This window comes from Tachyglossus aculeatus, chromosome 21 (genome assembly GCF_015852505.1).
Source record: "Tachyglossus aculeatus isolate mTacAcu1 chromosome 21, mTacAcu1.pri, whole genome shotgun sequence".
NCBI classification, from domain to species: domain Eukaryota; kingdom Metazoa; phylum Chordata; class Mammalia; order Monotremata; family Tachyglossidae; genus Tachyglossus; species Tachyglossus aculeatus.
Window position 1 is genome coordinate 12,291,545 of NC_052086.1, and position 14,082 is coordinate 12,305,626.

The 14,082-nt window shown below is 46.4% G+C and overlaps 1 protein-coding gene across 1 annotated transcript in view; it reads left to right on the forward strand.

Moving 5' to 3' along the window:
- The window catches only part of LOC119942050 (ectonucleotide pyrophosphatase/phosphodiesterase family member 7-like), a 32,171-nt gene that overhangs the window by 15,575 nt on the left and 2,514 nt on the right, over window positions 1-14,082 (forward strand). The window contains exons 2-4 of the mRNA XM_038762706.1: window positions 2,110-2,255; window positions 5,994-6,620; window positions 12,570-12,807. Coding sequence (XP_038618634.1) covers window positions 2,110-2,255; window positions 5,994-6,620; window positions 12,570-12,807 — 1,011 coding nt within the window. The remainder of the gene's footprint in view (window positions 1-2,109; window positions 2,256-5,993; window positions 6,621-12,569; window positions 12,808-14,082) is intronic.

Here is a 14,082-nt window from a genome sequence, read left to right on the forward strand (position 1 = left end):
GTCAATAAATGGTATTTATTGTGCACTGCCTGTGTGTGCTCGGCCCTCGGGAAAAGCACAACGTGACAGAGTTGCCCATGAGGAGATTCCAATCTAGCAGTGTGGCTCAGTGGAAAGAGCCCGGGCTTTGGAGTCAGAGGTCATGGGTTCCAATCCCGGCTCCGCCACTTGTCGGCTGTGGGACTTTGGGCAAGTCACCTCACTTCTCTGGGCCTCAGTGACCTCATCTGGAAAACGGGGATGAAGACTGGGAGCCCCACGTGGGACGACCTGATCACCTTATAACCTCCCCAGCGCTCAGAACAGTGCTTTGCACATAGTAAGCGCTTAATAAATGCCATTATTATTATCTAAAGGAGGAGACAGAATCGTCACTGCTTCTTCTCCTCATCAAATTCTTCATTCAGAGAGCAACAGCCTTTATTTTCTCTGGTTGGAACTTCCCGCCAAAGCAGCCTATTTTTCTCCTTTCTTTTTTACAGTATTTCTTAATCAATCAATCAATTGTATTTATTGAGCGCTTACTGTGTGCAGAGCACTGTACTAAGCGCTTGGGAAGTACAAGTTGGCAACATATATAGTCCCTACCCAACAGTGGGCTAAACGCTCACTATAAACCAAGGCACTGTTAGAGAAGCAGCATGCCCTAAAAAAGCAGCATGGTGCCGTGGAAAGAGCCCGGGCTTTGGAGTCAGAGGCCATGGGTTCGAATCCCGGCTCCGCCACATGTCTGCTGTGTGACATTGGGCAACTCACTTCACTTCTCTGAGCCTCAGTTCCCTCACCTGTAAAATGGGGATTAAGACTGAGAGCCCCACGTGGGATTAACTTGTACTTCCCAAGCACTTAGTACAGTGCTCTGTACACAGTAAGCGCTCAATAAATACGATTGATTGATTGATTGACAACCTGATCACCTTGTATCTCCCCCAGTGCTTAGGACAGTGCTTTCTTCTAGACTGTGAGCCCACTGTTGGGCAGGGACCGTCTCTTAATGTTGCCAACTTGTGCTTCCCAACCGCTTAGTGCAGTGCTCTGCACATAGTAAGCGCTCAATAAATACTATTGAATGAATGAATGAATGCCTTGCACATAGTAAGCGCTTAACAAATACCATCATTATTATTATTATAGTTGTTAGAACACAGGCCTGGGAGTCTAACCTCTCCTCCGGGTGGCCTTCCTTGATTCATTTCTAATCTCATCAATCAATCTCTAATTTATTGGGTGTCTACTATGTGCAAACAGCGGGGTGAAGCAGCGTGGCTCAGTGGGAAGAGCCCGGGCTTGGGTTTCGGAGGTCGTGGGATCTAATGCCGGCTCTGCCACTTGTCCGCAGTGTGGCCTTGGGCAAGTCACTTCACTTCTCTGGGCCTCAGTCGCCTCATCTGTAAAATGGAGATTGGGCCCCACGTGGGACGGGGACCGTGTCCAACCCCATTTGCTCGTATCCACCCCAGCGCTTAGTACAGGGCCTGGCGTAGAGTACGTGCTCAATAAATAGAACGATACTAATGATAATTGCTGAATATTCTTGTAAATATCCTTCTTCTGGGTCACGGTTGATATATTGCCACGGTTGGCCATATATTTATTTCCCCTCCCATTCCCTATGACATCCTCTGGAATTCCTCCCGAATCCTCGCACCTAAAAATGTTTCTGTATATATGTATATATGCTTGTACATATTTATTACTCTATTTATTTTACTTGTACATATCTATTCTATTTATTTTATTTTGTTAGTATGTTTGGTTTTGTCCTCTGTCTCCCCCTTTTAGACTGTGAGCCCACTGTGGGGTAGGGACCGTCTCTATATGTTGCCAACTTGGACTTCCCAAGTGCTTAGTCCAGTAAGCGCTCAATAAATACGATTGATTGATTGATTGATTGATTCTCCATAGGAATCCCCGAACCAAAGCCGCTGCATTCCCTCCGGGTCCCCATCTCCCTCTCCGGCTGAACGCTCTGAGGCCCCTGCCTCAGTTGCTTACCATCTGAAGCCGGTCGCTGTACCGTTCTTTCCAAGCGCTCAGTCCAGTGCTCGGCACACGGTAAGCGCTCAATCAATCCGATCGGATGATGACTGAATTCCCTTCCCGCTCCAGGACGCTGGATCGAAGACCACGGAGTCATTCACAACATGATGTTTAACACGGAGACGCTGAGGAAATTCTCCTATAAAGCGACGCAGAACAAGACTGAGTGGTGGGACAATGGGGTGTTGCCCCTGTGGATTACAGCCCAGAAGCAGGTAGACTCAATTAACCAATCAATCAACCATATATAATAATAATAATAATAATAATAATAATAATAATGCAATTTATTAAGCACTTACTATGTGCAAAGCACTGTTCTAAGCGCTGGGGGAGGTTACAACAAGGTGATCAGGTTGTCCCACGGGAGGCTCACAGTCAATCCCCATTTTACAGATGAGGGAACTGAGGCCCAGAGAAGTTGACTTGCCCAAAGTCACCCAGCTGACAATTGGCGGAGCCGGGATTTGAACCCCTGATCGCTGACTCCAAAGCCCGGGCTCTTTCCACTGATGAGTTAGCGTGCGCAGAGCACTGTACTAAGCACTGGGGTCTGAACTCTTGGCCCTTTTCCCGGGAAGTTCATCTCCTGAAGCTCTTGGAGATCTCTTGGAGAGCATGACGGGAAGAGGCGTGGGCTAGAAATCATCATCCTCATCAATCGTATTTATTGAGCACTTACTGTGTGCAGAGCACTGGACTAAGCGCTTGGAAAGTACAAATTGGCAACGTATAGAGACGGTCCCTACCCACCAGTGGGCTCCCAGTCTAAAAGGGGGAGACAGAGAACGAAACCAAACATACTAACAAAATAAAATAAATAGAATAGATATGTACAAGTAAAATAAATAAATAGAGTAATAAATATGTACAAACATATGCTCAGCAAATAGCCATGAGGCTGAAGATGTTCTAAACTGTTCTCTCTGCCCCGCCCTCTCCACACTCTCCCCCCCCCCCCGCGTTTCCCAGGGTTTCAATTTTTTAAAATTGCACTCCATCAATCCTAATTACTTCCCCCGCCTGCCGCCCCCCTCATCCAAAGGTGAATAATTCCTCCTTCGCTTTGGTGTTCACGCCTTGCTCCCGCTGGCTCACTGTCACCAGGCCTGCCACCCTTTAATCATCCCTGAAACAAGCTGCCCAGCTCTGCTGCCTCGGTTTCTCTTTCCTCCTCCCCTCAGTCCATCTTCCTCCGGTGGTTCCTGTTCTCCCCTACGAGACTGAAAGCTTCTTGAGGGGAGCTCCTTGCCTCGCCCATCGATCAGAGGAGCAGCGTGGCGCAGTGGATAGGGCGCGGATTTGGGAGCCAGGAGGTCATGGGTTCTAATCCCGGCTCTGCCACTAAATGGCTCGGCTGGAAATTGACCACAATGTTTTCTGGAGAAAGCTCCCATTTTGCTCCTTCTGGCCCACGGAATGACCTTACCTTGACTTCGGGCTGTCTTTAATAATAACAATAATAATAATAATAATGATGGCATTTATTAAGCACTTACTATGTGCCAAGCACTGTTCTAAGCACTGGGGAGGTTACTAGGTGATCAGGTTGTCCCATGGTGGGGGCTCACAGTCTTAATCCCCATTTTCCAGATGAGGGAACTGAGGCCCAGAGAAGTGAAGTGACTTGCCCAAAGTCACACAGCTGACAATTGGCGGAGCCGGGATTTGAACCTAAGACCTTTGACTCCCAAGCCAGGGCTCTTTCCACTGAGTCACGCTGCTTTGATTCCACCTCTTCTTATAGGCCTGAATAAAGGGATTTCGATAATGCAAGTGCTGTGCTCTTGGGAAACCTCATGATATGGGAAAATCACCCTCTAATAACTGTTGATTCAGTGGGAATTGTCATCATTAATAATAAGGCATTTGTCAAGTCTCACCATGCGCCAACACTGTACTCTGAACGGGCAGAGATACATGATTCATTCATTCATTCATTCAATCGTATTTATTGAGCGCTTACAGTGTGCAGAGCACTGTACTAAGCGCTTGGGAAGTACAAGTTGGACAGTCCCAGCCCCGCATATGGCTCATTGCCTAAAAGGGAGAGAGAAACGACATTAAATGAAGAAACCGAGGCCCAGAGAAGCAAAGTGATTTATCTAAGGTCACATAGGCAAGTAATAATAATAATAATAATAATGGAATTTATTAAGCGCTTACTATGTGCCAAGCACGGTTCTAAGCGCTGGGGAGGTGACAAGGTGATCAGGTGGTCCCACGAGGGGCTCACAGTCTTCATCCCCATTTTACAGATGAGGGAACTGAGGCCCAGAGTAGTGAAGTGACTTGCCCAAAGTCACAAAGCTGACAAGCGGCTGGAGCCAGGATTTGAACCTATGACCTCTGACTCCAAAACCCGGGCTCTTTCCACTGAGCCACGCTGCTTCCCTAATAATAATAATGATGGCATTCATTAAGCACTTACTATGTGCAAAGCACGGTTCTAAGCGCTGGGGAGATGACAAGGTGATCAGGTGGTCCCACGGGGGGCTCACAGTCTTCATCCCCATTTCACAGCTGAGGGAACTGAGGCCCAGAGAAGTGAAGTGACTTCCCCAAAGTCACACAGCTGACAAGCGGCGGAGCAGGGATTTGAACCCATGACCTCTGACTCCAAAGCCCGGGCTCTTTCCACTGGGCCACGCTGCTTCTCTACCCACAGGTCACAGAACCAAATGCAGTAGATGAAAAAGAAGGGAGGAAATAATAATAATAATAAAAATGGCATTTATTAAGCCTTACTATGTGCAAAGCACTGTTCTAAGCGCCGTGGAGGTTACAAGGGGATCAGGTGGTCCCAACGGGGGGCTCACAGTCTTCATCCCCATTTCCCAGATGAGGTCACTGAGGTACAGAGAAGTTAAGTGACTTCATAATAATGATGGCATTTATTAAGCGCTTACTATGTGCAAAGCACTGTTCTAAATGCCGGGGAGGTTACAAGGCGATCAGGTTGTCCCAACGGGGGGCTCACAGTCCTTATCCCCATTTTCCAGATGAGGTCACTGAGGTACAGAGAATTAAATGACTTAATAATAATGATGGCATTTATTAAGCACTTACTATGTGCAAATAATAATAATAATAATAATAACATTTATTAAGCCCTTACTATGTGCAAAGCACTGTTCTAAGCACCGGGGAGGTTACAAGGTGATCATGTTGTCCCAATGGGGGCTCACAGTCTTTATCCCCATTTTCCAGATGAGGTCACTGAGGCACAGAGAAGTTGTGACTTCATAATAATGATGGCATTTATTAAGTGCTTACTATGTGCAAAGCACTGTTCTAAATGCCAGGGAGATTACAAGGCGATCAGGTTGTCCCACAAGGGGCTCACAGTCTTCATCCCCATTTTCCAGATGAGGGAACTGAGGCCCAGAGTGCTCGGCACACAGTAAGCGCTCAACAAATACGACTGAATGAATTGAATGAATGACTTGCCCAGAGTCCCACAGCTGACAATTGGCGGAGCCGGGATTTGAACCCATGACCTCTGACTCCAAAGCCTGGGCTCTTTCCATTGAGCCACGCTGCTTCCCCCCCCATCTTACCTCCTTCCCTTCCCCACAGCACCTGTATATATGTAGATATGTTTGTACAGATTTATTACTCTATTTATTTTACTTGTACATATCTATTCTATTTATTTTATTTTGTTAGTATGTTTGGTTTCGTTCTGCCTCCCCCTTTTAGACTGTGAGCCCACTGTTGGGTAGGGACTGTCTCTAGATGTTGCCAACTTGGACTTCCCAAGCGCTTAGTACAGTGCTCTGCGCACAGTAAGCACTCAAGAAATACGATTGATTGATTGATTCTCTAAGTAACTAAACATGATACCTTGCCCCTCAAGGAGTTTACAGTTCAGTAACTCGGTCAGCGCTTCTTTGAGGGCAGGGTGGTGAAGAGGAATGACTCTTCCATGTCACATCTCCTCAAATCTGCAGGGGAGGAAAACGGCCTCGTTTCATTACCCGGGCGGAGGCGCTAACTACAGCGGCGAGGCCGTCCAGAGGTCCCTGGTGGAGTCTTTCACTCACCCGGACAGCAACGAGACGGAGTGGCGGGAGAACATCGACATCGTTATGAACTGGTTCGCCGAGGAGGGATTCGATTTGGTGACCCTCTACTACGGCGAGCCCGACAACGTGGGACACGCGGTGGGCCCGGAAACAGAACAAAGACGGCTTATAATCCAACAGATTGATCGAACCATTGGCTACCTGGTAGACGCTATCGAGAGGGCTGGCTTGAAGGACAGGCTTAACGTCATCGTCACGTCAGATCACGGAATGACCACGGTCAAAAAGCAGCCTGAGGTCAGCGAAATTCAATTATCCAACTACATCCAGTTCAAGGACCTGGTGAAATTCGATATAGTGGATTATGGAGGCTTTGGCATGATTCTGCCCAAACCGGGGAAGGAAGAGAGCATTTACCAGGCTTTAAAAAACGCGCACCCCAACTTACACGTGTACAAGAAAGAAGATTTTCCGGAGCGTTTCCATTTTGCCAGGCATGACCGGGTTCTGCCAATCTTGCTTTATGGTGATTCTGGTTACAGTGTCAATGGGGTAAGTTCATGTTGGGGTAAGTTTCTCTTGGCCAAAACCATCGCGTAGGACTGTTGCTTGATTGTTTGAAGGCCTTCGCCTTCCCCCCCTCAGCCCACCGGGACCCGCTTTCCTGCCCCTTCGCCTTTCCCCACCCCCTCCGCTGCTCCCTCCCCTACTTTTCCTTTCCTCTCCCTTCCCCTCCCCATTCGTCCCTCTTACCCTTAAGATTCTTTCCCCTCCTTTTCATCCTCAACTTTCTTTTCTTTCCCCTCCTTTCCTCCCTCAGCTTTCTTTTCTTTTCCCCCTTTCCTCCCTCAACTTTCTTTCCCCCAATCTTTCCCCTTCCGTCCTCAACTTTCTTTACTTTTCCTCAGTGTCCCTCCCCTACTTTTCCTTTCCTCTCCCTTCCCCTCCCCATTCGTGCCTCTTAGCCTTAAGATTCTTTCCCCTCCTTTCCGTCCTCAACTTTCTTTTCTTTCCCCTCCTTCCCTCCCTTAGCTTTCTTTTCTTTTCTCCCTTTCCTCCCTCAACTTTCTTTCCCCCAATCTTTCCCCTTCCTTCCTCAACTTTATTTCCTTTTCCTCAGTGTTCCCCTTCCTTCCTCCCTCAACTTTCTTTTCTTTCCCCTTCTTCCCTCAACTTTCTTTCCTTTCCCTCAATTTTCCCCCTTCCTTTCTCCCTCAACTTTCTTTCCTTTCCCTCAATCTTCCCCCTTCCTTCCCCCCTCAACTTTCTTTTCTTTCCCTCAGTGTTCCCCTTCCTTCCTCCCTCAACTTTCTTTTCTTTCCCCTTCCTTCTTCCCTCAACTTTCTTTCCTTTCCCTCAATTTTCCCCTTTCCTTCCTCCCTCAACTTTCTTTCCTTTCCCTCAATTTCCCCCCTTCCTTCCCCCCTCAACTTTCTTTCCCTCAGTGTTCCTCTTCCTTCCTCCCTCCCTCAACTTTCTTTTCTTTCCCCTTCCTTCTTCCCTCAGCTTTCTTTCCTTTCCCTCAATTTCCCCCTTCCTTCCTCCCTCACCTTTCTTTCCTTTCCCTCAATTTTCCTCCTTCCTTCCTCCCTCAGCTTTCCTTTCCCTTAATTTCCCCCCTTCCTTCCTCCCTCAGCTTTCCTTTCCCTTAATTTTCCCCTTTCCTTCCCCCCTCAGCTTTCTTTTTCTTTCCCTCAGTGTTCCCCTTCCTTCCTCCCTCAGCTTTCTTTTCTTTTTCCCCTTTCCTCCCTCAACTTTCTTTCCCCCAATCTTTCCCCTTCCTTCCTTCCTCAACTTTCTTTCCTTTCCCTCAATTCTCCTCCTTACTTCCTCTCTCAACTTTCTTTTCTCTCCCCTTCCTTCTTCCCTCAACTTTCTTTCCTTTCCCTCAATTTTCCCCCTTCCTTCCTTCCTTCCTCAACTTTCCTTTCCCTTAATTTTCCCCTTTCCTTCCTCCCTCACCTTTCTTTCCTTTCCCTCAATTTTTCCCCTTCCTTCCCCCCTCAACTTTCTTTCCTTTCCCTCAATTTTCCCCCTTCCTTCCTCCCTCAATTCTCTTTTTGTTCCCTCAATCTTTCCCCTCCCTTCCTCCCTCAACTTTCTTTTCTTTCCTCCAATTTTCCCCCTTCCTTCCACCCTCACCTTTCTTTCCTTTCCCTCAATTTTCCCCCTCCCTTCCTCCCTCACCTTTCTTTCCTTTCCCTCAATTTTCCCCCTTTCTTCCTCCCTCAACTTTCTTTTCTTTCCTCCAATTTTCCCCCTTCCTTCCTCTCTCACCTTTCTTTCTTTTCCCTCAATTTCCCCCTCCCTTCCTCCCTCACCTTTCTTTCCTTTCCCTCAATTTTCCCCCTTCCTTCCTCCCTCAACTTTCTTTTCTTTCCCCCAATCTTTCCCCTTCCTTCCTCCCTCAACTTGGGTAGGGACCGTCTCCATATGCTGCCGACTTGTACTTCCCAAGCACTTAGTACAGTGCTCTGCACACAGTAAGAGCTCAATAAATACAATTGAATGAATGCCAAGCACTGTTCTAAGCGCTGATAATAATAATGATGGCATTTGTTAAGTGCTTACTATGTGCCAAGCACTGTTTTAAGCGCTGGGGTAGATACAAGGTAATCAGGTCATCCCACGTGGGGCTCGCAGTCTTAATCCCCATTTTACAGATGAGGGAACTGAGGCACCGAGAAGGTAAGTGGCTTGCCCAAGGTCACACAGCAGACAAGTGGCGGAGGCCGGATTAGAACCCACGTTCTCTGACTCCCAAGCCCACGTAAGTAGGAAGGAGTAGTATCCAGCGCTTAGAGCAGTGCTTGGCACATAGTAAGCACTTAACAAATACCATCATCATCATTATTATTATTATTATTATCATTATTTAATGCCCATCTTACCAATGAGGTAGCTGAGGCACAGAGAAGTTAAGTGACTTGCCCAAGGTCACCCAGCAGATGAATGGCAGAGCCGGGATTAGAACCCAGGCCCTCCGACTCCCAGGCCTGTGCTCTGTCATTCATTCATTCAGTCGTATTTATTGAGCGCGTACTGTGTGCAGAGCACTGTACTAAGCGCTTAGCACTGTGCCACTATGCCACGCTGCGTTTCCTCAAATGACTAATTTGATTCCCTCCAGATTCCTGGAATCTGCCCACTTCCGTCCAACGGATTGGGTCATGCTTTTCCGCTCTCACCGGTTTTCCCTCCATTTTTAGTTTAAAATCAGCGCCAGCATTTTTACAAATTTTAGAAACCTGTTCGAGGTGAAGAAACACTGACTGGATCAGTTTTACAATGTTCCCCATATGGAACTGTATCTAGGAACCAAGTTGCAATTGCATAGAGCTAGAATTCTATTTATTCTGACGATTTTGACACCTGTCTACACTTTGTGTTCTGTTGTCTGTCTCCCCCTTCTAGATTGTGAGCCCGTTGTTGGGTAGGGACCGTCTCTATGGGTTGCCGACTTGTCCTTCCCAAGCGCTCAGTACAGTGCCCTGCGCACAATAAGCGCTCAATAAATGCGATCGAATGAATGACTGAATGAACGGCATCAGTCTCCCAAAAAGCCGTCTTTGCATTCCCAAAGGATGGAATGGCTTGCCAATTGTCCTGGGAGCCACATGGATAAAATTTCACTGTCAGCAGTATAGTCTTCAAATCCAAAGGAAAGTTCTCTCCCTTTCTCCCTCTCTTTCTTCCTCTTTCTCCATCTCTCTCTCTCCGCACTTTCCTCACTCAGTCGGTCACATTATTGAGCACTTACGGTGCGCAGAGCACTGTACTAAGCACTTGGGAGAGTACGATATAACGATAAAACAGACACATTGCCTGCTCACGGTGAGCTAACGTGTCTAGAGGGAGAGACAGACAGTAATATCAATAAATAACAGATACGTACTTAAGTGCCGTGGGGCTGGGAGAGGGGATTCATTCATTCATTCAATAGTATTTATTAAGTAGTAAATTAAGGGGATTATGACTGAGTGCCTGGGTGTCACTAAGTAGGCAAACAGGTGTTTTATTTTAATAAACTAGCATGGAAAGCCGCATTACTACTTCTAAAAGTTTAGTATTGACATTAAGTCTTTACAGGAAAGACTGCTTTTTTTGTCTAACAGCGTTAACTAGAAAGAATTTCAAAAATACTTAAACGAATCTACATCTCTGCCCCTATTTTTTCGGTCCATCAAGTTTTGACTGAGCAGAAGCAATTCAGTTACAGATGCGGGATCTTGTTAAATTTCTTAGTGATATATAAGTCTAAGAAGGGCTGTGGGTGGATAATTAGTATTTTTTAGTTGTTTGGGGAGGCAGCGGGACTCAGTGGAAAGAGCCCGGGCTTTGGAATCGGAGGTCATCGGTTCAAATCCCAGCTCTGCCACTTGTCAGCTGTGTGACTTTGGGCAAGTCACTTCACTTCTCTGTGCCTCAGTTCCCTAATCTGTAAAATGGGGATTAAGACTGTGAGCCCCATGTGGGACAACCTGATCACCTTGTAAACTCCACAGCGCTTAGAACAGTGCTTTGCACATAGTAAGCACTTAATAAATGCCATCATTATTATTCTTTATTGAGCGCTTACTGTGTGCAGAGCCCTGTACTAAGTGCTTGGGAAGTACAAGTTGGCAACATCTAGGGACGGTCCCTACCCAACAGCGGGCTTACAGTCTAGAAGGGGGAGACAGAGAACAAAACAAAGCATATTAACAAACTAAAATAAGTAGAGTAAATATGTACAAATAAAATAAGTAAATAAATAGAGTAATAAGTATGTACAAGGAGCAAGTTGGACCGAGGCGGAAGGGAGTGGGAGAAGAGGAAAGGGGGCTAAGTCAGAGAGGGCTTCTTGGAGGAGATGAGTCTTCAATAAGGCTTTGAAGGAGCCTGATGACTACCAATCAATCAATCAATCGTATTTATTGAGCACTTACTGTGTGCAGAGCACTGTATTAAGAGCTTGGGAAGTACAAGTTGGCAACATATGAGGAAGGAGGGTTTTCCAGGCCAGAGGAAGGACGTGAGTGAGAGGTCAGCAGCGAGATAGATGAGATTGAGGTGCCATGAGTAGTTTGGTGTTAGAGGAACAAAGTGTGGGGGCTGATTTGTGGGAGGAGAGTAGCAAGGTGAGGTAAGAGGGGGCAAGACGATTGAGTGCTTTAAAGCCAACGGTGAGGAGCTTTTGTTTGATATGGAGGCGGGTGGGTAATCCCTGGAGTTCTTAAGGAGGGCGGAAACACGGCCTCTTCCTCTTCCTTTCCTCCACTCTTAGTCTCTTCTTCTCAAGCCCTCTCTCACCATCTTCTTTTTCCCCTCCTTCTCCCTCTCTATCACTCTCTCACGCCATATGTGTGTGTGTGGGAGTATGATGGACAACTAATTTAACGGTTAAGTGGATTTTTTTTAAGGAAGTCTACAAATCATAGGGGTGACAAGTGTTCCCTAAATATTAATAATAATAATAATAATGATAGCATTTATTAAGCGCTTACTATGTGCCAAGCACTGTTCTAAGCACTGGGGAGGTTACAAGGTGATCAGGTTGTCCCATGAGGGGCTCACAGTCTTAATCCCCATTTTACAGATGAGGGAACTGGGGCCCAGAGAAGTGAAGTGACTTGCCCAAGGTCACACAGCTAAGTGGCGGAGCCGGGATTTGAACCCGTGACCTCTGACTGCAAAGCCCGGGCTCTTTCCACCGAGCCATGCTGCTTCTCTAAATCAGAAACTAGCTCTTTAGTTTAAAAAGCAAGCGACACACTAGGGTGCCTAATTGGAATGGTCAAAAAGCAGAAATCCTGCATTGTTCCTCCCGGTCTATTCAGCCCTGTTAATCTGCTTCCTACTGAGTTCCACGGTGGAAAAAGAGGAATGGGAAGGACTGGGAAGGGATTCAGGGGAAAGAGATAAAGATAATTAAAGGCTCGTAAAAACAAATCCTGTGAAGACATATTCAAGGAACTGGGATTGCTGAGCCTGGAGAAGAGAGATTTGAAGGGAGATTTAATAAAGATCTTCAAGTATCCAAGGAATTCTTATCTTGGTATGAGGGGGAGACGGACGACAAATGGATTATCTCCCCAAATTATCTGCAGGTTAATGGAAGAGCGGTGTGGCTCAGTGGAGAGAGCCCGGGCTTGGGAGTCGGAGATCGTGGATTCAAAGCCCGGCTCCGCCAACTGTCAGCTGGGTGACTTGGGGCAAGTCGCTCAACTTCTCTGTGCCTCAGTTACCCCATCTGGACAATGGGCATGAAGACCGTGAGCCCTCCGTTGGGACCACCTGATCACCTTGTAACCTCCCCAGGGCTTAGAACAGTGCTTGGCACAGAGAAAGCGCTTAATAAATGCCATTATTATTATTATTATTCCCTTCCAACACTTCCGAGAATCTTCCTTCAAAATGGCGGAGGGGGGAACCATATTTATTTGCCAGCACCTTCGGGGATCCAAGGAGATACCGAGTGTCCTTTCAGGGGACTCTAATCCCTGTTGGCTTTTCCTTCAGCGGTTTATACTCTATGTCAACAAAGGGGATCATGGATTCGATAACGCGGGCATGGACATGAAGACAATATTCCGAGCTTTTGGACCAGATTTCAAGAAAGATCACTTGACTGAACCCTTCGACAGCATCCACATTTACCCGCTGATGTGCAAACTCCTGGGCGTCATCCCGGAACCGCACAATGGATCTCTTGCCGTCACTCAGAACATGCTTTCGGACACTTTCGGTCAGCAGTCGGGTAAGTTATGGGCCTACAAAATAGGGGGAGGAACAGTTTTGAGGGTTAAGTACTTTTAAAACATAGTCAGTCATTGCTGTTTCATTCATTCATTCATCCAGTCGTATTTATTGAGCGCTTACTGTGTGCAGAGCACTGTCCTAAGCGCTTGGGAGAGAACAGTACAGTGGAGTTGGTAATAATAAGAATAATAATGGCATTTATTAAGCTCTTACTACGTGCAAAGCACTGTTCTAAGCGCTAGGGAGGTTACAAGGTGATCAGGTTGTCCCACGGGGGGGCTCACAGTCTTCATCCCCATTTTCCAGGTGAGGGAACTGAGGCACGGAGAAGTTCATTCATTCATTCAATTGTATTTATTGAGCGCTTACTGTGTGCAGAGCAATGTACTAAGTGCTTGGGAAGTACAAGTTGGCAACATATAGAGACGGTCCCTACCCAACAACGGGCTCACAATCTAGAAGGGGGAGACAGACAACAAAACAAAACATGTGGACAGGTGTCAAGTCATCAGAATAAATAGAAGTAAAGCTAAATTCATTCATTCATTCATTCATTCAATCATCATCATCATCATCATCAATCGTATTTATTGAGCGCTTACTATGTGCAGAGCACTGTACTAAGCGCTTGGGAAGTACAAATTGGCAACATATAGAGCCAGTCCCTACCCAACAGTGGGCTCACAGTCTAAAAGGGGGAGACAGAGAACAAAACCAAACATACTACCAAAATAAAATAAATAGAATAGATATGTACAAGTAAAATAAATAAACAAATAAATAGAGTAATAAATATGTACAAGTAAATCATATTTATTGAACGCTTACTGTGTGCAGAGCACTGTATTAAGCGCTTGGGAAGTACAAGTTGGCAACATATAGAGACGGTCCCTACCCAATAGTGGGCTCACAGTCTAGAAGGGGGAGACAGACAACAAAACAAAACATGTGGACAGGTGTCAAGTCATCAGAATAAATAGAAGTAAAGCTAAATTCATTCATTCATTCATTTAATTGTATTTATTGAGTGCTTACTGTGTGCAGAGCACTGTACTAAGCGCTTGGGAAGTCCAAGTGGCAACATATAGAGACGGTCCCTATCCAACAGTGGGCTCACAGTCTAAATCAATCAATCAATCAATCGTATTTATTGAGCGCTTACTGTGTGCAGAGCACTGGACTAAGCGCTTGGGAAGTCCAAGTTGGCAACATATAGAGACAGTCATCATCATCAATCGTATTTATTGAGCGCTTACTGTGTGCAGAGCACTGT